Source organism: Kryptolebias marmoratus, linkage group LG20, assembly GCF_001649575.2.
Source record: "Kryptolebias marmoratus isolate JLee-2015 linkage group LG20, ASM164957v2, whole genome shotgun sequence".
Taxonomy (NCBI): Eukaryota; Metazoa; Chordata; class Actinopteri; order Cyprinodontiformes; family Rivulidae; genus Kryptolebias; species Kryptolebias marmoratus.
The window spans coordinates 14,120,461-14,140,858 of NC_051449.1; the positions used below are offsets into that span (position 1 = coordinate 14,120,461).

At 41.1% G+C, this 20,398-nt stretch overlaps 2 protein-coding genes across 6 annotated transcripts; one reads left to right on the forward strand and one right to left on the reverse strand.

Moving 5' to 3' along the window:
* The first annotated feature begins 2,226 nt into the window (after positions 1-2,226).
* LOC108239535 (alpha/beta hydrolase domain-containing protein 17B) lies at positions 2,227-11,066 on the forward strand. 2 transcript variants are annotated; one of them, XM_025007249.2, is made up of 6 exons: positions 2,227-2,486; positions 3,619-3,699; positions 5,531-6,038; positions 6,197-6,391; positions 7,168-7,347; positions 8,181-11,066. In XM_025007249.2, exons 3-6 carry the CDS (start codon positions 5,545-5,547, stop codon positions 8,404-8,406), a joined length of 1,095 nt encoding a protein of 364 aa, XP_024863017.1. In that variant the 5' UTR covers positions 2,227-2,486; positions 3,619-3,699; positions 5,531-5,544; the 3' UTR covers positions 8,407-11,066. The 2 variants fall into 2 exon arrangements, with proteins under 2 accessions (XP_024863017.1, XP_017277789.1); XM_017422300.2 differs by lacking the exon at positions 2,227-2,486 and adding an exon at positions 2,882-3,037.
* A 520-nt stretch (positions 11,067-11,586) lies between these two features.
* Positions 11,587-20,147, reverse strand: LOC108239433 (GRAM domain-containing protein 2A-like). Of its 4 annotated transcripts, XM_017422135.3 has the most exons (14): positions 19,932-20,140; positions 19,104-19,253; positions 18,880-18,975; positions 18,669-18,726; positions 17,366-17,438; positions 17,031-17,134; positions 16,846-16,935; positions 16,270-16,341; positions 16,103-16,165; positions 15,925-16,015; positions 15,778-15,834; positions 15,598-15,694; positions 14,019-14,120; positions 11,587-12,874 (listed from the first exon to the last, which is right to left on the reverse strand). In XM_017422135.3, the coding sequence occupies exons 1-14, from the start codon at positions 19,967-19,969 to the stop codon at positions 12,859-12,861; spliced, it is 1,107 nt and encodes a 368-aa protein (XP_017277624.1). In that variant the 5' UTR covers positions 19,970-20,140; the 3' UTR covers positions 11,587-12,858. The 4 variants fall into 4 exon arrangements, 3 of the variants coding, with proteins under 3 accessions (XP_017277624.1, XP_037837864.1, XP_037837863.1); XM_037981936.1 differs by having other exon boundaries at positions 15,925-16,165; positions 18,880-18,972; positions 19,932-20,146; XM_037981935.1 differs by having other exon boundaries at positions 15,925-16,165; positions 19,932-20,143.
* Positions 20,148-20,398: the final 251 nt, after the last annotated feature.

Consider the following 20,398-nt stretch of genomic DNA (forward strand, 5'->3'; position numbering starts at 1 on the left):
CCCCCCCTCTCTCTCTCTCTCTCTCTCTCTCTCTCTCTCTCTCGCTCTCTCTCTCTCTCTCTCTCTCTCTCTCACTCTCTCCATCTCATGCGCACACGAGCGCGCGCGCATTTTGTGTCAAACCATCATTGAATTCATGTTGGATAATATTGCAAGTGAAATTAAAGGCTGAAACTTAAAGCTGCAAACTTATAATAAGAATAATACATTAGTCAGGAAGTAATCAATCAGGGCCTGGATTAATCAACTGAAAAATTGCTTACAGATTTGGTTCTTTTCCTGAAAGAAAGAAAGAAAGAAAGAAAGAAAGAAAGAAAGAAAGAAAGAAAGAAAGAAAACACCTATTATTATCAAAGGTAGGAGAAAATTATGAAATATTGGAAAACAAAAATCTGGAATTTAATTTTACCTGTGTGAAAACTCTAAATGCAGCTGGGTTAAGGAAGCAAATAAATGTGGACGATGGTAATAAAAAAAGTAAGAATAAATAAACATTTTCATTTTATACTTATGCTTAATCTGGTTTTACAAGACAATAAAACAAAACAAAACATGAACTTTAAATTTCCATGCAGAATCACAATTGTTCAGAGAGAGCAACATTTCGCGAAGCACAACTCCATAAAATATCAAAGCCTTTTAGAAAACACATAAACCATTTAGCAAAAGCAGAGATAATTTAGAGAAAAGAGCAGCTAAACAAAACCATCTTAGAAAACACAATAGAGCCAATGTAAGAAGAGCAACACTGTCACATGTGTTTTCTGGACTAATCTATTGTAGATTTTTTTTGTAAGTTTCTGCTCTTAAATGTTGTGATGTTCTGTAACTTTGCTTCTACTCAAACCCATGTATGCTCTCTCACAGACATGTCTGGATCGAGACAAACACATGAACTTTTGCTTTTCGCTGAATTTAGGGACCAAAATGCAGTACTTCAAAGGTTAGGAACATATTCAGGGTGGGTACAAATGGAATAGATCAATGTTTTTTACAGGGTGACCACTATACCAGTAATGATTTGTTGTTTTATTTTTTAATCCAGATGTCCTAAACCATACAAAACCATTTTTGCTTCTCTGATGAATGCATGTTCGCCCAAAGCATTTTAAAATTTTTTAACCCTTTTAGGGCCATGCCTTTATTTATTAAAGAGATTTGTACTGCTCTGCAAATGCTGTGATAATTTATTTTTTTCAAATTTACATTTAGATTTGACTCACTATGATACAATGCTATAACGTGTAAAGTTTGAATATTCATTGATGGAAACATTTTAGAAAAAAAAGAAAAATGAGACTGAAACAAAACCTTTGTATGTGCAATGTAATAATTGTAGTCTAAATGTAAAAAAAATATGATAATAATAACAAATTATCACACAGGTTGAGCGGACCAACAGATTCTTTACTCAAAGACTTACTGATACCAAAACACAGCAAAAAGACTCAATAAGTAAAGGGGCTTAAGTAAAAGTGTAAAAAAAATGTTTTTTTTTTTTAACCAAATACAAAAATTCTCATCAACTAGCAACAATGTTTAGGTTTTTAGATGTTTTAAGTACTTGACAAGTAAATTAACAAGGGACATTTCAAATATAATTTAATAAAAGAGGAGATGAGCGGAAAATAAATCAACAAATTTGGCCGTACTTGTTAACTGTTAAATTGAAGTCTTTCAGCCAGATTTGGACTAGGCCTTTTATTTCTTGTGATGGACAAGCTTAATTATTTGGCATACCAAGACATTTTGGACACTGATGTCGTTCCAAATTTGGAAACATGACTGTGCCTCGGAGCACAAAGCAAGAACTGCATGAAGACATGGTTAGAGTCCTGAGCTCAGCCCCAGTGAGCGTCGGCGTCTGACCTCATAAATCCAACCAACCATCCATTTTCTTTACCCGCTCGTCCTTTCCGGGTCACTGGGAGCTGGTGCCTCCGGCAGTCACTGTGCGAGAGGCGGGGGGACACCCTGGACAGGTCGCAAGTCCTGTCCTATCCTATCCTGCATGTTTTCCTTGTTTCCCTGCTCCAACACACCTGATTCAGTGGTTAATATTACCTCTTCATGTTCTGCAGAAGCCTGTTAATCACCCATTGATTCAAATCAGGTGTGTTGGAGCAGAAACATGCAGGATGGTGGCCCTCGAGGACCAGGATTGGACATCCCTGATTAAGAGTTACCAATGAACCTAACATGTATGTTTTTGGTCTGTGGGAGGGAACCAGAGTAAACCCAGATGTGCACGAGGACAACAGGCAGGCTCCAACCAGGAAGACCCCAGTGCAGGAGGCGACAGCTCTAACCACTGCCCTGCTGTGCCGTCCAACCTCATAAATGCTCTACAGAATGACTGGGAAACAAATTCCAACGCAAATGCTCCAAAATCTCATGAAAGGCCTTCAGAGAAGAGTAGAAGCTGTTAAAGCTGCAAAAAAAGAGAGGAGCCAACTCCATACAGCTCCTGTTGGAGTGCTGCTCAGGTATGGGCTCATTAGTGCAGGGTAAGATCTCTGAACTCCAAAATGACAGATTAAAAATGACTTTTTGGTTGCTTTTGTTCATTTTAATTAGTAATGATAGAGGCTTGTTGTCCAAAGTGTCCTGCTGGTGTTTGAGCTGGTCAGAATTTGAACCCAACTTGTGCTCATTAACACCAAAACAGACACAAAAAGAGCCACTGGTTCCCTTTAAATTCACCTGACATTTAAGTTTTGAGTTACTCGCACACATATCTATCCTAGTTTTATTTATTGTTTTCCCCACAACGCTAAAACCCATGTAAATCGTGGAAATTAAACCCTCCGAGCAACGTTTGAATGAAGTTTTGAAAACCGTCTGACGTCACTTCCGGGTGGAGTCGGACAGTAGTAAAAAAAAAAAAAAAAAAAAAAAAAGATGAATTCCAGCTAGCTTGCCACCGACAACTGGCTACTCCGCCGAAGTAAAACCATCCATGTCCAGACAAAAAGAGGGTTTAGGAAGTGTTGCGCTGCTTCTGTGGCCGTCTCGGGGCTCGCCGTCCCGCCGAGCGGTAAGTGGCTCGTTTTCAGGCCAAACAGGAGGCGGCTAGCAGGCTACCGTTAGCTGCCCGCTGCAGCCGTTCCTGCGATACATGATCGCCGCCGAGCTGGTGGCTAGAATTACCACACAATAGGCGAGGGCTCGGTTCACGTTTACAGCTGGGGCATTTCGGCCGCTTGCCTCGCGTCCGTGGCCGAAACCTCGAGCTTTAATAGCGCTGTTACAACATGATGCATTAGCATGGCAGTCTGAGAATATCACCCATCATCTTGACCAGAGAGCAATTTATTGCCACTAATTTGACCGTCCGTTGAACGTGAACGCTACCAAAAAAAATGGCAGTCATTTACAGCAGGAGCTTTAAAAACAACAACATGATATTAGTAGAAGCTCTAACTTTAATCCACATTACTTAGCATTAAGGCTATCCTTCCCTCATTGTTGGGATGCCAGGACACTGAGCTCCTCTGCTCAGCATCTGCATTTATTTGCAACTGCTTTTAAGAAAAAGGAGATGTAGAAACAGCTGTGAGCTGTAATGTCTGGTTGACTTGTCTTAATGACCCCTTTTTGTTTATTTGTCTGTATTAGTTTCTAGCTGGCTTAACAGCAGAAGACATTGGTGCAGAGGTGTGCCAAGTGGTACCAAGACCAAAGTATTTCTGACTCCAGGTATGTTCATCAGATAAGTCCAGGGTCCAAGTAACTGAGGCTACTTCTGTCAAGATCTGTGTGATTTGTTGTTGCTCATCATCAAATGCTCCATGGTTTATCGTGTTTATTAGCATGTAAAACCTAAATCCTAGCAGCCAGAACATGGGTGTTGAATGATTTGTTTTTGTCAGCTTCTTTTCTTTCCTTGTAGTTTTGATGTTATTTCATATTATTGCTCTGTACAGATTTCTTCTGCTCATTTTAAAACATTTGCACCTCGTCAATATTTAGTTTATGTCATTAAAATTAGAACGTTTTCAGTGCTTTTTAAAAAATGTCTTAAGCAGGAGAGATTCTTCAAAACCGGCCAAAAAAAACTGTTATCACTTCTCTTGTTATGTGTTTATTTAGCAGCTTTATGACTAATACGATATGCCAGAAAACAACTTCATTTATTAGAGCACGCCTCATAGAAATATATACGTAGTTGTAATAATTTAGAGGTTTTTTTAGATCGAGTAAACAAACAAAACAAACAAAAAAACTCCTCCTTTTTGTCATTTCCGTCATAAATTGTTAGTTGCATTTAGGAAGGGACTAGTGCCACTCTTATTGTGGCAAAAATACGTTGTGAAAAATATCGTTTTAATTTCAATCTATATTCTCCAAAAGCTGACTATAGCTCAGGTTGTTTTCTCGTCTCTGAAGTACCTTATTTAATACCTGTCCACAGCTTTGTCTTCATCAACCCTAGTGCTGCCAGATCTTGTGACAGAAACAAGCAACATGGTCGATGGAAAACAAGCTCGAAAACGGCACCTGGGTTTAAAACAAAAAAGGAAATCTTAGCGTCTATTACAGTAAACAAAACAGGCAACTCTGAAATTGGTTTGATTAGAACTGAGCTGTCCATCAATTTGACTGATTAAAACATGTGTATAATTTATTGCAGGGTTCTGTAGTTTATGAGTAAGTATTGATAAGTGATATGTGTAGGAAAACAGCAGTGTGGGTTACGAGGCATGGAGAGTAGCTAGGAGCGGGTGGGGTGGAGGGAGAAAGGCTTTTTAACTTGGAAATGTTGCTCATGTTGCCATTTCTGTCGTGGATCATGGATGAAATCAATAAAGCCTAATGAAAAGCCTCTCTCCCCTTTGCGTGTTTCCCGATGTGCCGTGTCACTACGGCCGGTACAGATACTTGTTTTTTATGTCGGTGATTAATGCGTTACTGAGGCAGGAAGCAGTTTCAGAGGGATGAGTGACGACATGCAAAATATTAGCGCTGACGCCATACCAGGAGCAAAAAGCACAGCCCTCCTTTATGTTCCTCTCCATGCTCACTCGGTGAATGATGCTTCATCAGAACAAGACCAGAGACACACGAAACGTTTAATATTAATGCAATATATGTATTAAAAGCCTGTTGCTTTACCAGAGCCTGGTGTGCTGGCTCAGTTTATGCTCAGTGTAGTAAAAATGTCCCAAAATGTTTTTTTCTCACTTGTGGGGTTTATCCAAGTTCCAGGAAAATGTACATCCCATCTTCTGTAAGCTGAACTTTTGACATTTATCACACAAATAACAGATCCTGGATGTTCATTTGTTAAACAAAACAATTTTCCCTTTTTCAGCTCCACTCACCACACATGTACTCAAAGTAAAACGGACTTCGAAAATCCAGCAAATAAGTCAACAGTTTTGTCCAATCACAACCTGAAGTCAATTAATTAGTTACCTTTATTGTTTTATATACTTTGAAACATGCTAGTCTAATTAAACATGAATAACAGTGTAAATTAAAAGAAGTGGGGTTTTTTTTTCATAATTTTTCTGTCTCTCGTGTTCAGATTTGTATCAGAAGATGAACGGCCTGTCCATACGGGAGCTATGCTGCCTGTTCTGCTGCCCCCCTTGTCCCAGCCGCATCGCAGCCAAGCTGGCTTTCCTCCCTCCAGAGCCCACCTACGCTTTACTCCCTGACCCAGAAGCAGGCTCCGGAGCTACGACTGTGTCTGCTCCCAACTCTGGGGCTGCTCCTCCTACGCTGGGAGCGCCGGGGCTGCGTTCGCGGCTGGGCACCAGTAGTGGAGGTGACAGGGGTGGAGGAGGAGGAGGAGGAGGAGGAGGAGGAGGTGGAGGAGGTGGCGGCGGCAGTGGTGGCAGTGGAGGCGGTGGAGCTGGCAGCGGCGGTAGCAGTAGTATCGTGGGTGAAGGCAGGTGGAAGCTGCATCTCACAGAAAGAGCGGAGTTCCAGTATTCCCAGAGAGAGCTGGATGTGACGGATGTGTTCCTGACCAGATCTAGTCGAGGGAACCGGGTCGGATGCATGTACATTCGCTGCGCCCCCAACGCCAGGTGAGACGCAGCGAGTACTGTGAAGCTGAGCATTATCAGACACCCACATTACAACCTTATTTGAATCCATGGTTAGACAGGCGTAGTTCTCAGTCAGTTAAACCTATCGTCTTTAAGCTGACATTGTTGGTGTTTTCCTTCCCTGCTTTGTCTCTCAGGTTCACAGTGTTGTTTTCACACGGCAATGCGGTAGACCTGGGTCAGATGAGCAGCTTCTACATCGGCCTCGGCACACGCATCAACTGCAACATCTTCTCCTACGACTACTCAGGCTACGGCGTTAGTACCGGGAAACCGTCTGAGAAGAACCTTTACGCTGATATCGATGCCGCCTGGCACGCCCTGCGCTCCCGGTAAACGGAGACGGTTTCTTTCCGGGTTCAAAATGAATTGCTAAAATTCCTATCTAAGTGCAGCGTGTAGAATAATTCACAACAGCTTACGTAGATTGCTGGCCAGTTCTGATTTGAAGGAAAGAAAATTTGCTAGACTTTTTTTTTTTTTGTCTTATCTCTGACAATCAGCCAGTTCAGACACAATCTAACAGTGGATATTTATCAGACTGACCGTCTTTTACGTCTTTTTTTCAACGTTAGGCAATATGTCTAAAGTAACAGGATGATTTCTCCATCCTATCAGCTACAATATACAGAAGGGCCATCCTATTGATGAGCAGATTAACTGCTTCTTCCCTAAATTATTAACCAACTTAGGGCTACAAAAAGGCTACTTAAAATGTTTTATTACTACTGTTTTACTCATAGACACAAGTATGTACTCAGCCTGCTAAGCTCTGTTCAGGATATTTCATCTGGATCGACTAATGCTTTAAGTTCAATTGACTTTGTTTGGAAAGCTGCTGGAAGTTCTGGAAGTTGTGTGCAACTCCATATTTCTTTTGTTTTTTTTTCAGTCTGTATGTAAGACAGTGTTTTCTGGAAAACATTTCTTTAGGTTTATGTGTTAATATTCTTATAAAACATGAAGCTGGTTGTCCGTACTTGTCCAAATGACAGGTAGAGTGAAACTTGTTATTCTGGATATGATGCACACTCACTGACAAGTTCACAGACTTTCCAGTCCCCCTTTTCTGGGCTTTTATTCTGAAGTGTAAGCCTTTGTTTTTCAGGTATGGCATCAGCCCTGAGAACATCATCCTGTACGGTCAGAGCATTGGCACAGTGCCCACAGTCGATTTAGCATCGAGGTTTGAGTGTGCCGCTGTGGTACTTCACTCTCCACTCACCTCCGGCATGAGAGTGGCCTTCCCCGACACAAAGAAAACCTACTGCTTCGATGCCTTTCCAAAGTAAGTCCACTCCTTATCTAATGTTCAGGATTTTTTTTTTTTTTTTTGAGGTTACCATATCCTGACTGATACTGCGCAACAATGAGATTCTTTTAATGCTGACTGAGCTCTTTGTGAGCCGCGGTCTGCTGTAGAATGTGACTAAGTAAATGCCAGGAAGCTTGAACCAGGACAGCTGAACTTTGTTACAGGATGAGCCGAGTCTCTTCATGTGTTCCCAAGAAGGCTGAAGGCCGATCCGCAGATTATTAGTTCAGTTTAAAGGTGTTCACACCTATTGCATACATTTGTTTTTTATATTTGTCTCCACCACAGTCTTTTGTTTACTTGTTATAATATACAGAAAATATGTCACATTAAAGGTGAAAACCCTGGTGCATCGCCACCTTATTTTTCTCTATAAACTGTAGGATTCACCATCAGTCCAATCTCTGTGTTTCAAATAAATGCAGGGTTTCAATAATTGGCTGTTTGAATATTTTTACACAGCTTGTTGAAGGAAAAATAGGTTGTATTTATTCAATAGTTAATGGCAGTAGAAAAAGAAATCCAACTGAAATATCTTATACCTTTTCTTTAGCATGATTAACCTCTCTGTTATTCATTTACATGCTTTAAAAACATTTAACGCCAACTAAATGGTAAAATGCACGACTTTCCTCACAGTTGTGAAGCATTAATATGTGACACCTCCACCTCTGTTTCTGTTATTAAAAAGTCCCAAAATGGTTCAATTGACAGATTTTAGGTCTCAAATCACTGAGCTCACCGTTTGTTTTGTTTGTCGGTACAATTGATTCTGAATCCCCGACTCTCTGAACGTTTTGTTCCAGCATCGAGAAGGTGTCAAAGATCCCGTCTCCGGTGCTCATCATTCACGGTACGGAGGACGAGGTGATCGACTTCTCCCATGGCCTCGCCCTGTTCGAGCGCTGTCCCAAGGCCGTGGAGCCCCTCTGGGTGGAGGGGGCGGGTCACAACGACATCGAGCTTTACAGTCAGTACTTGGAAAGGCTACGGCGCTTCATCAACCAGGACCTGGCTGCACAGCACGCCTGAGAAACAAGCAGGCTCTCTGTGTTTGGATCTATGACACTGTGTGTGTGTGTGTGTATGTGTGTGTGCTTGCATGGGTATGAAAGAGTGCATCAGCATGTTTGCAATGAGTGTGTGTGAGTAATAGACCTAAAATGAATGTGTGGTTCTGGTCACATCTGTGTGTCTTTAACAGCAGCATATCTACAGGATCAAAACGAACACAATTATATGTTGTGTTTTCTGTTTTTAAAAGTGAGAAAATTTTGTAATACATCATTAGCTTTATACATTTGTACGGTGTTGGTAAAACACTCAAGAGGAATAAAAAAATCGCGCTGATAATAATTCACCAGTTGACGTTGATCTAATTGAAATTGGGGAGCGGGTTAGTTTAGTCTAAAAAGGCACACAGATGTAATTTAGAAGTGCGTGACGTTGGTGGATGAATGCGATGCGAGTGTGGTGTGTGTGTTCGGTTGTTCAGATCTCTGCGGACCTGTGACGCCTCGCTGACGCGTGCCCATGCGATTCTGTGTGTGGGCGCTGACAGAGATGAAGGACATCCTGACGACTCGGAAAGCTGCAAGTGTAGGAGGCCGATGGCGTCTTATCAAGTTGATCATTTTTATTTCGTGTTTTTTGTTCACGTGCGTTTGAATACCTCCACGGCTTGACCAGTTCTCTTTCCAGCGGACAAACACGGGTCAAGCATGCGCTCCCTCCCTCCCTCCCTCCACTCGTTGTTTACCTTTGAACGGACATCCGTATGACTGCCAGAGCATCTCCCAAGTCGTCGTTCAGCTAACACTACTCTTTGTGTTGGATTTGGGGAGGATTCATCTCTGATTTGTCTTGGAAACCTAAGGACTGGTCTTGAAAACATTTTTTTTAATTTTTTTTTTTATCAAGCTTGTATGGCTGGTGGGTGTGTTAGCCTTTTCCTCATTTTTTAAGAATTTTTGAAGAGATCATGAAATGGCCGAGCATTTGTGTTATTTCCAAGATTTAGCAAAACCATCTCCCACGAACAGCATATCAGTTCCCCAGGTTTGAACACGTTGTTGGAGAAGCTTGAGCCTTCTCTGGTTTTCCTGTTTTGTTAGAGTAACAAGACAGTTTCAGGTCTTGAGTGCACTAACAGATGCTTTCCAAAAAAAAAAGGGTTAGCGTGAAGGAATAAGTAAGAAAAAAAAAATGCAGTCCAGAAGCGACTACAGCCCAGAAAAGAAGTAGCCAAGCACATAACACCCCATAAATCCACATCATGTCTGCTTCAGACTAAGCAGTTAGGTTTTTTTTTTCTCCCCTTGTCTCGTTTCCATTTTTTTTCTTTGGAAAATTACTGGTTGTCACTTCATCATATTGAGATGAGTGCTTGGCTTTTTGTCTGAACTGTGGCACGGACAAAAACAAACAAACAAAAAAATCGAGCACATTTAAATAAACATGAACCTATACTCGTAAATCTGAAGCGCAGCTGCTGAGGACGTTGTGAGCGATTCCGATATCGTGGAAAGAAACTTCTGGATTTGACTCTGATAATAAAAATAAAATAAAGTAGCTACCCGATTTCCCCCGGAACAAATGAGGATCAGGTTTTGTTTTATCCAGACCTATCATGCGTCGTCAGAATGATCCCGATAAACTTCTGGATCTCGTTCTGGTAGCACTCATCACACGGGTCAGCCTCCCCGTCTGCCTCAGCACACGTTCTGCTTCTGTTCTAAGTAGTCCCGCCGTAGATTGTTTTTCGTGACCTCGATGCTACGACTTAAACAATGTGACTCGGATCAGGTGCCAGGAACGGGACGCCGCACCCCCCCGCTCCGTTTTGACCTCCGGCCCCTAAATGTACAGCAGCTCTTTTATGGGTGGCAGCACGTCTCAATGTGTGACACAAGCCATACTTGAGCCTCTCACTGTTGGTGTGGTGCAGGCTCCACCACATCTTTGCACATCATCATCACACACACATCCAACACACATACGCACACACCTACATACACACACATTACTTACACATTTATATATATCTATGTATATCAGATCAAGCATGAAAAGAGCAGGTCTTAAGTTCAGCACTATTGTACAAAGCATCCAAAGTGTAATAAGGGTATAAAATGTAAGTCTTTGTGTCTTTTGTTTGTTAATATTGACTTTGTTCTACAGGCCAGAATCAAGTATATGAATTTCCTGGGTGGATAACAGGTTCTAGGCCTGCTGTAGTCCAAGAAGGTGCTTGCTGCTCAGGAGATCCGTCAGGTTCGGTGGTAGTAGCTGTGTGTTTTATCAAAGGGAACATTTCTCAGCTATCACTGAGCTGATCATTCCGCGGCTCTGGAGGGCGAGGGTCTCCGTAAGCAGCCAAAAGGGTTCTGATCATCACTTCCCGTCAGCTCGAACAGGGAATACTTCTGTTCTCATCCTGTGCTTCGTGTGTCGGACTTTTTTTGTTAGAGTTTTTTTTTTTAAATAATGAAAATCTTCTTAAACCAGGAATCTGAGTCTTCTGAAGAATTTTGAGAGAGACAGCGGCTCTCTCTGGAAGTAAAGATGGACTTCTGTGTTTCCTGAGCGGGTTTGGGGGGGACTGATTGAAACTTTTCAAACTACATTTGATTCATAGGGTTAAAAAGAAAAAAAAAAAAAAAAAAAAGGAGGTGGGAAGTTGCTGTTTTCTTGATGCACCACTAATGTTGGCATATATATTCTATCCTCTGGCCTTGAATGTGTATTGATGGGGGTGGGGGTGGGGCAGTAAAAACTGTATGCATGTCTGTTGTGTTTTGCAGAGCAAATGACAGGACGGATTATTATCTATTGTGTAGTCTATGTGAGGGTAAAGCTGAACACATGATATCGGAAAGTTAAAGCTCTTTTAAGAAAAAAAAGGAGAAAAAAAAGTGGGAAATTTTAATTGATTTTTTAAAATGCTGATACTAATTGATGTATTGTTGAGTTTTTGTGCTAGAGTTGAGTGTGATTAAAAACGGCAGGAGGGTCTAGACATAATAGGTAGACTGTTTATATGGTTACTGTTCTTATCTATTCTATTCTTTGTATTATTTGTAATTTTATGTTGCTTTTTTTGAACTGAAAATATGATGTAATGAAGTTAATTCATGGACTGAATCTTGACCTTTTTATGGACGATGAAAATAAAAATCACTTCTGTACAAAACACGAAGGTCGTTGCAGTCGTTTTTGATTATGGTTTTAGAGTTTATTTTAAATCAAATAACATAAGTACAACACGGGCACATCATGCAAATGTGCCCGATTTAGCGACACGGGCAAATTTTCACCTGGCAGGCTGACGGTACAAAAGTAAAAGGATAAAAAGCAAACATAAACGACTACATGATTACGCCATCCTGGGTAAAATGAATCGCATACAAAATAAACTGATACCATTCTAAGCACGGTGCATCTGTGCTGGTTTGACCTGTCAGGTGGAATATCGTCTTTTCCAGCAGCCTGATGAAGGTCAAAGGTCAAGTTCTCACTGTGCAACAAATCGCAGAAAGGCACGGACGGACACCAGGTCCACGGGAGCATTCAGGTAGATATGTTGAGGCTGAAAACTGCAGCTGTAACTAAGGTATTCTGATTATTACTGTGTCGCTGTGACCCAGAGATAACTTGACATTATGTGCACTGAAATCAATAGTCTTAGAGCAGATACACAATTGCTTATAATCGCAGGTACATAAGCATCAACATACATGTTTTGATCACAAAAACAAATTTTAAAATCATGGGAATTGTTTGGCGACACTTTAAGAACAGTTCTGAGACAAATGTGCAAGTCTTCTTGGTTTTTAGGCAGCTTCAGTGAGTCCAGCTGAGCAGCCCGGCCTGACTTTAATGCACTTGTTAGGCGTGATCGCCCCCTGCTGGTTAGGTTTTGTCATTAACAAGCAAACGCTCACTGAGATCACAATTAACCTGAGCCTGTCACATTCATAGAATAAAACCTAGATTATGAGATACAAGATCAGTTCTTTTATGTTCTAGCTGAGTTTAGTTTCAGTTTGTTCTTTCAGTTTGTGCTCATTCCTAAAAGTGACAGCCAAGGCTTCAGTAACCTTTCCTTGCTGAGCTCAGCCGTTTCACCGTCCAAGAAATAAATACTGTGTAGGAGAGTCTGCCTTCAGTTTTATTCTTCCACGTGAGGAGGTCTGCGATCACAACAGGATATGTTATTGTGATTAAGATGCCATCACAATCACATATGTGTTGTTGACCACATATGACCTGGTTCAGACGCCCCCAAAAAACATCTTCCTGCTGAACTGTGAACCGTCCACCTAACGCAGGAGTTTAGTTTTCTTCTGTCAGAGAAGGTGTTTGTGTTTAATGCAGATGAAACGTGTCATTTGGCACAATTTTAATTGAGCAATGTACTGTGTTTTCAGATACAGGAAATGAGGTTTGGTCTTAAGTTGCTTTGGATCTGCTCACTGCAGGTGGCTATGTTTCCTGGTACCTGGTGGGAAAAAATAAATAAAAAGGAGAAGCGGCATGAAAGGAGGAGAGTGAGAGTTAAACACAGCAACATGTACTAAAAACTAGAACATTTCTAAAGATATTTTTGAAGGCTGCCCATAATTCCAACACCAACCTTGTAATAATCTAAAAAAAAAATGCCTTCGTTTTGCTGTCTAAACTGAAATGTTAAAACTGTTGCCAGCGGCTTATTAGTGTCCTCATAGCAACCACAGACCTGTGTTTGTCACTGCCTGACAGCACTCTTAAGAGAGGCAGACAGAAACACAAAAGACTAAAAAGTAAGCCTCAAAGAAATATTTCATAAACTATAACTTGTATCTTAGAAATTCTTGAACCGTGAACGGTTCAAGCTGTTTTCTTTATGTTTCTACAGTGTTTTATGTATGAAACATGACAAGTTAAAGAGACTAGAAGTGTTGAAGAGAGAAAATATTTTGAGCGAAAACATAATTGAAGTCAATGAAAGCTTGGTAGTGAACCCTTCCCACTTTAATGAGGGAGAGAATTGTGAAAGCTGTGATTGCTTAAAAAGATAGGAGGCATTAAAACATCAGTTCAGTCATGTAAAGTCCAACTCTCTGTGACCCATTTAAAAGGGTTTAGTTGAACAATGTTTCTAGTGTGAAGTAACCCTGAGCTGTAGAGCTTCAAAGAAATTTGTTTTTATCTTTTTCAAATTTCATCCACATCACACCAAAAGTCATAGCACACTATTTCCGATCGAGCTGTATGTGTTGATGTTAAGTTTTTTTTTTTGAAATTGTGAGCAGAATAGCAACTCAAGCGCTTCCGTGTTTTTGATGCAATGCATTGGAATCAGGGCAGGCTTATTTTGTCACTCGTCTCATTCTGGATGTTCACAGATTTGCGCAAACTACGTCGTTGCAGGCGTGACTGTCAGGAATGTGATCAATTTTCTCTTGACATCACTGCTGCGAACCAGCTGAACGACTCCGCTCGTACCTAATCTGATCGAGCAAAGTTCCTTAAACCAGTCTGAGTCGTCATCTCACTTTCTTCACCTCCTACACTTTTCCCAAGAAACTTCTTTCTGTGTTTTCTCTTTGACAGCTTTCTCTCTCTTTTTATCCCCCTTTGTTTTTGTTTGTGTGGAGACTCACTCTCTGGACAAATCAGCCAGGGACCCCAAAGAGCTCAGCTGCTCCTCCAGAGCTGTGATCCTCAGCCCGATGTATCCGGACGCCAACAGCAGCAGCAACAATCTGCAAAAGTCCAAAACGTCTCTCATACTCAGCAGCTCCCCTCTAAAAAACAGCACCTTCAATCAGCACTTTTAGTCACAGTTGAAGTGTTAGATGTATCTCCAACCACAGCACTCTGAATTAAACCCTGGACTGTTCTAACAATAGGATATCAGTAAATAATAATAGGGCAGGACATGAGTGAAAATCATGTGATAGCACATCCATTATCATGATCTGAAGATTTAGATCTTTTTCGTTACTTGACCGCTTTGAACCAGTACAAGTACCAGAAGTACTTGTACTGGTACTATTAGGTCTGTGATGTTAGGTAAAGTGCAAAAGTTACACAACAGTTTTATGCTTTTAGTTGAAAGCATGCTGTGCAGTGTGCAACAAATGAGGAGCTGTCAGACTTAAAACAATATGATGAACAGCATCTATTACTACTATTACTATAACGTCTGTTACATGAACATGTTACACATCTATTACTAAACCAGCCTCATATTATCTTAAAACATTGAAAAAATGAACGGATTCCTTTTTAAACAGGACACAGAAAAACTGGATGCTTTTAATGTAAATAGGTTGGATTGCTGTGGTGGTGTTTTTACTTGTGCACATGTAAAATCAACCAGGAAGCTGCTGATTGCTCTTAGGCCTAAATACGTGTCAGAGTCTGAACCATCTGTAGTCCCCTCAGGTTATCAGGAACAAATGTACTCAGTGTTCCCAGGACCAGAACTAAACATGTTTAGTTTCTGTGCTCCTAAACTCAGGAACCAACTGCCTGAAAAGCTGAGATGTGCAGAAAGTTTTTAAATCAGGACAGAAAACCTCCCAGTAATGAGCCAACATTTATTCATTAGTTGATCAGCTTATTTTATTACTTCTTTTCTTGTTTAAAACTCTTTTTTATTGTTTTTTATGTAATGCCTAACTCTTTATGTAGTTTTTTATTGTATATTTTTATGCGTTTCCCTCTCTGTAAAGCACTTCGAATTGCCCTGTGTGCAAAAGGTGACGTCCAACTAAACTTCTGTTACCATCTGAAAGTCATGCCTTTAAGCAACAGGATAAATAATTAGCAAATACCTAAAGCACGACCTGAGAGAGGATTATCTACCATATGACCAGTTTTCAACTAATGAGGAATCAATTTTGAGGAAAAAAAATGATGCCAGATTGACGTTACACTGGGCATTATCTGCAGATTCAGCTGAAGAAATGGGAACAAATTTGTCTGTTAGTGTCAAGGGATCTAAGATATAGGTAATATTTGGTTTATTCCCTTGACTGAAGAGTTGTTACTTCTGTGACTCAAGTATCACAACAAGGACATCAAATAGGTGAAGGAGCAGACAAATTAAAAAAAAAAAAGAAGGGTGAAAAAATGCAAGTGTTTTAGAAAGCCTGAAGAAATATGGATGAATACTGCGTTAAAAGAGTCACTGGAATCCAAATGACTTTTGCACAGTGTTGTAATGATACTCACAGCAGTATGTAGACGTAGAAGAGCACGCTGAAATTCTTAACATCTCTGAAGAAAAATGGCGCCACTTTTTCTGTGAACCTCCAAGCCAACGACACGGCTGGAGAAAAACAACAAAAAACACCCATTATTCCAGGTTATCGCTTCACTGTGGCTCATAGTTACCTCATGTACCTCACACACCTCTGCGGTCTTCATTTGGTGAGCTGTTTTCACGAGCAGAACTGCAGTTACTGGGAGCTGGAAGAGCAGAAATGAGTTGTTGTTATATGTTGTGCTATTTATGAGGTACTTCAGTCCAGTAATACATTCTCAGCGGGGCTTTTCTACCTTCACCGATCATCGGGAGAAAGCTGCTGTCAAGCTCCATGCTGCTGAAGTCCTTCTCTGTGCTGTCCTCTGAGCTGTAAGAAATTGACATCTGCAAAAGACATAAGCAGATGCAGAACAAAATCCCTCCTTGTGTGCGTTTTTGTCCTTCGTATTTCCTGAAGAGCCGCAAGCTCACCGTGTCAGGCGCAGCATCAACCTCTGCAGAGGAGAGCTGAGGGCTGCTGTTTCCACTTTCCTCCTGTTTCGAACACACACACAGAAACATTCGGTCTCTGTTCAGTAGCTGCTGCATGCGTGTGCGTTGCAGTAAAAAAACAAAAAAAAAAGCAAAACTTACAGTACCTGAAACTGTCGACAAATATTTTGCAGGAGTTTGTAACGAAACTTTAGGTTCCTCAAAGAGACAAATATGTACTGAAAACGACAGAAAAAAGGAGGTTAAATTTCCACACAAACCCCAAGTTTGCTCTGCAGCATGAAAATTCATTTTACAGTCAGGCATTACAATCATAGCGCCCATAGTCTACATCCAGTTCTGTGTTTACTTTGTATTGATTGGTAGTTAATACTTAAACAGATGGAGGCATTCATTTTCTACCTGATGTCAGAAATTAATTTATAACCTTGATCAATGGAAGAGGGGTAGAAATTAGTAAATTATTGTTAAACTAGACAAAATACAAAATGACGTTATGCAAGATGAACATCGTACGCACAGCAGCAGAGAGGATCATCTGTGTGAGGGATTTCACAGCTGCAGCCTGATTTAGCTGCTAAATTATCCTTAGTTTCAAAATGGGCCTGGTGTTTGTATTATACTGCATTTCTCAGTTTTAGCAGATGACTACGCCCTTTATTTTGTACAACAGGCTGCAGGGCCCAACGTGTGCTCTGCATGAAGTAAAAAGCGCGTCTGACCTTCTCTCCACCGGAGGTTTGAACAGACAGCATAGACAGAGCCGAGTTATGTTTCTTGATCTCCCTCACGCTGGAAACAGGAATCACCACCTGCGAAGGGGGTTCGGGGATTTAATCTGGTTATTTTGTTTTTCTCCTCAGACAGAGTAGGATTCACCGTCGTGCCTCTTAACGAGCCATGTTACCTTGGTCTCTTTGAGCAGAACGGAGGAGTAGAAGCATATGTGGTAGTCAGACACGAAGAGTTTTCCGTGATAGAGCACTTCTCTCTGCAAGGAGCAAGTGAATACTGCAACACACATACAGAGGCAGGTCAGAGACCATCCAGTGGCCCGCAGAAGCACTTCTGTCAGCTCATTCGCTGACAGGAAGTGTTTGAGCTCAACTTTTATTGCAGACCACTTAGCAAATAAAGGTATTACGCAGGAAATAATTGGACAAACAGATGACATCAAAAGCAGGGTGTGAAACCTTTTTTCTTGAATCAATATCAACAAATGACTAACAGAAGTCAGCTCACCGTGTGTCAGACTCTCCCCCTCTGGAATATCAGGAAACAGTTTGTGGAAGGTTTTATTATATTTCAGGTAGGCCTGCAGGGAAAACCAGTCCAGTGTTAATGACGTGCATTTTCAGCAGTTTATCTAAGAGTGTGTTTTGAATAGACAAAACTAAGTCTGATATTTGACTTGAACCTACAGAAATAATAAATGTATCACTTAGGAGCAGCAGGAAACAGATCCTGAGCACAGTGTTGCTGATTTGTCATCTTTCGCATGTAGTTACATGTCTGTGCATTGAGCAATAAGTCCTCGGTGTAGACTCTCAGTCATCCAGGACATGATAATCCTACAGTAAAGGGTTAAATAGAAGGAAACTGGACTTCTCCAAGCAATATTTGGTTTATGATCGACTCAATGACCTCAGAGAGTCCAGGTCCTGCTGCTGGTTTCCTGTTTTGTGACCAGGCTTAAAAGTTTGCTCTGTCTCTTTTAGGGTTTGAAGCTGTGTGTTATGACCAAACATTTGGTCTCAGGTGTTCAAGGCGCGGTCAAGACACCCTGTGTTCTTTTCAGACGCAACTTTGCGAACATTTTATATGTGCTGCCAATAAATTTAAAGGATGAGAAGGTCCTGACAATTGCTCCAAACGGGTCACAATTAATCAGTCTTTTTCTAATTGTACTGTTGTGAACTTTACCATTTAATCCGCTAACTGAGGCCTGTAGAGTCCGAGATGACCTTTTGCAGCCTCTATGAGCACTGCATTGTCTGACCTCTGGATAAACTGTCTACGATGTCCAGAGTCTGGGAAGACTGCCATCTGTCTCGCATGTTTTCCACTTGTGAATAATCTTCCTCGCTGTAGAAGGATGGACTCCGAGCTGTTTGCAAATAACCTTAGAACTCTCACTGCATCGGCATTCAGGCTGTGACGAACAGATAATGTCCCAGTAATATGTTGTTGCTTCTGTCGCTTTGTATTTGCCTAATTGTACTTTTTTGTTCTGGTTCATAGAACCCTAATTAATTCACTTTCCACCAAAGACAATTTTGAAGCAATTCAAAAACTTGGAGTTTCTTCTTGAAATGACCTAACAACCATGTGTGTCCAAAAGAAAAGCTAAAACGAAATTTGTTTTAAATCACTGTCAGGATCACATATATATATATAAAAAACAACCAAAAAAACATTTTGGCTTTCTAACAAGGATATTTATACGATTTGTTCAACAGCAATATTTGATATATTGCAATTAAAAATAACTACAGTGTAATGAAAACGTTTTCTCCTGGTTTCTAATGCAGGGGAACCAACTTACGTAGCTGTTGATGAACCCATCGGACCTCCCCAGAAACTCTTCTGTGATGTTCTGCTCCCTGCAGACACAAGAAGGTCAACTCACACACTGTTAACACTGAGATGAAGGCCATTTAACGGTGCTGCCTTGGTGCAAATTGAACATTTGTGTTCAATAATTTCCTCAGTTTTTGTATTTTCCTCAGTTGTGCTTCATGTTAAAGGCAAAGTACCTCAGGACCACTTTAGAGCTGAGGTTGTAGTTCAGCTGCGAGGCCTCCAGCTCTGCAGTTTCCAGACTCTGGCTCCGATCCGTCGGTTTCTTACTGCTGAGTATGACATTAAGCTCATTTAATGGTGTCATCTTAGTGCAAATTAAACATTTGTATTTCATCATTTCCTCAGTTTTAGTATTCTCCTCAGCTATGCTTGATGCTAAAGGCAAACTCTGACGTACCTGGGGATAATTTTGGCGTCCAGGTTGTAATTCAGCTGCACGGCCTCCAGTTCGGAAGTTTCTGGACGGTGGCTCTGATCCGATGGTTTCCGGATGCTCATTACGCTGTTGCTCCTCCTCACGCCAACAGGTCGAGGTACATCCAGAGAGCTAATCCAAGAGACCCGAAGAGAACGGTCAAACTCACGATCCAGCTTTTTTTTTATGTGTGAGAGACTCACAGAGCTGAGATTGATACGAAACAAGATAAAATCCTACACAGGCCAGATTAATAAACACACACATTTATCTCCCCCTGATGGGAGCTTGAGTAAATTTACTGGTGTTCAAGTGAAAGCGACTCCTGCATGCTGATAGTAAACAACATTTCATTACTTCGCTTTCATTGTTGTCTCGGGCGAACGATTTTCCACAGGGAAGGTGGATGTAGCTCATTCACGTGATCTGTCGTCAGCAGAAAATGTGTTCAGCACAGCAGGAGGGATGAGTTGGCAGTGTTTGATAATCTAGTCTAATTCATAGTTGTACATGAAACAAATGTTTCATTGCATTTAAAACCCTTGAAAACACCCCTTTTTTTCTTAAGGCAAGTGATTAAGTTACTGTGAAGCTGTCTTTGGGCAACAACAACACAGATCTATGGAGGATGGTTTCACTTTTGTGAACCAATCACCACAGAGCCTGGCCACACATTAAATATGTCATCATTAATGTGTTTATCATCATGACAGGGAGACTTTATAAAGAGACTACATCCGTATGGAAAACAGAATAAAGCTAACCAAATAAAACAGGTTAAAAATATATATATAAAGGATTGACACTTACAAGTTGTCCTGTGTGGATTTCCTGTTTTTCAGGCTCATTATGGGAAACAAACTCAACAAACTTCAACACAAAGCGATCGGTCCCAATTCTACGTCCACAGGTTAATGTCTTAATCTCTTTAGCCTCATGGAGTCGTTTCGTATGATCCGTCTGTCTGCTTTGCTTCTGGTTGCTTACTTTGTACAAAAGCAGGTGGGAAAAAAAAAAATATATATATATGGCTAGACAGCCCTAATGAAAAGGAGCTATGTGTCGTCAGCCAGTCACCTGGAGAAGCAGGGCGTGTTCACTTTGAATGAGCCAATCGGTGAAGAAAGCAGTTCTTCTGTTTCTTGGAACTCCTGCAGCTGTAGGCAGTGCTGCCTGCTCCCTGGTCGCCTGAGATTAAAACACCTGAAGCCTCGCAGGTATGCAGGGAGAGTCGAGCTGTCATGCAACCTGTTCGGCCTGCTGCACAGATAGACATC

Excerpts from the sequence above, each read along its gene's own strand:
- LOC108239535 (XM_025007249.2), top strand. The coding sequence starts at position 5,545 with ATGAACGGCCTGTCCATACGGGAGCTATGCTGCCTGTTCTGCTGCCCC. Across the intron at positions 6,039-6,196 it reads CGCTGCGCCCCCAACGCCAG|GTTCACAGTGTTGTTTTCAC; the intron begins GTGAGACGCAGC and ends TTTGTCTCTCAG. Across the intron at positions 6,392-7,167 it reads TGGCACGCCCTGCGCTCCCG|GTATGGCATCAGCCCTGAGA; the intron begins GTAAACGGAGAC and ends TTTGTTTTTCAG.
- LOC108239433 (XM_037981935.1), bottom strand. The coding sequence starts at position 19,969 with ATGAGCCTGAAAAACAGGAAATCCACACAGGACAACTT. Across the intron at positions 16,936-17,030 it reads TTCTGCTCAAAGAGACCAAG|GTGGTGATTCCTGTTTCCAG; the intron begins GTAACATGGCTC and ends CCCCCTTCGCAG. Across the intron at positions 14,121-15,597 it reads TTCTACGTCTACATACTGCT|ATTGTTGCTGCTGCTGTTGG; the intron begins GTGAGTATCATT and ends GGACTTTTGCAG.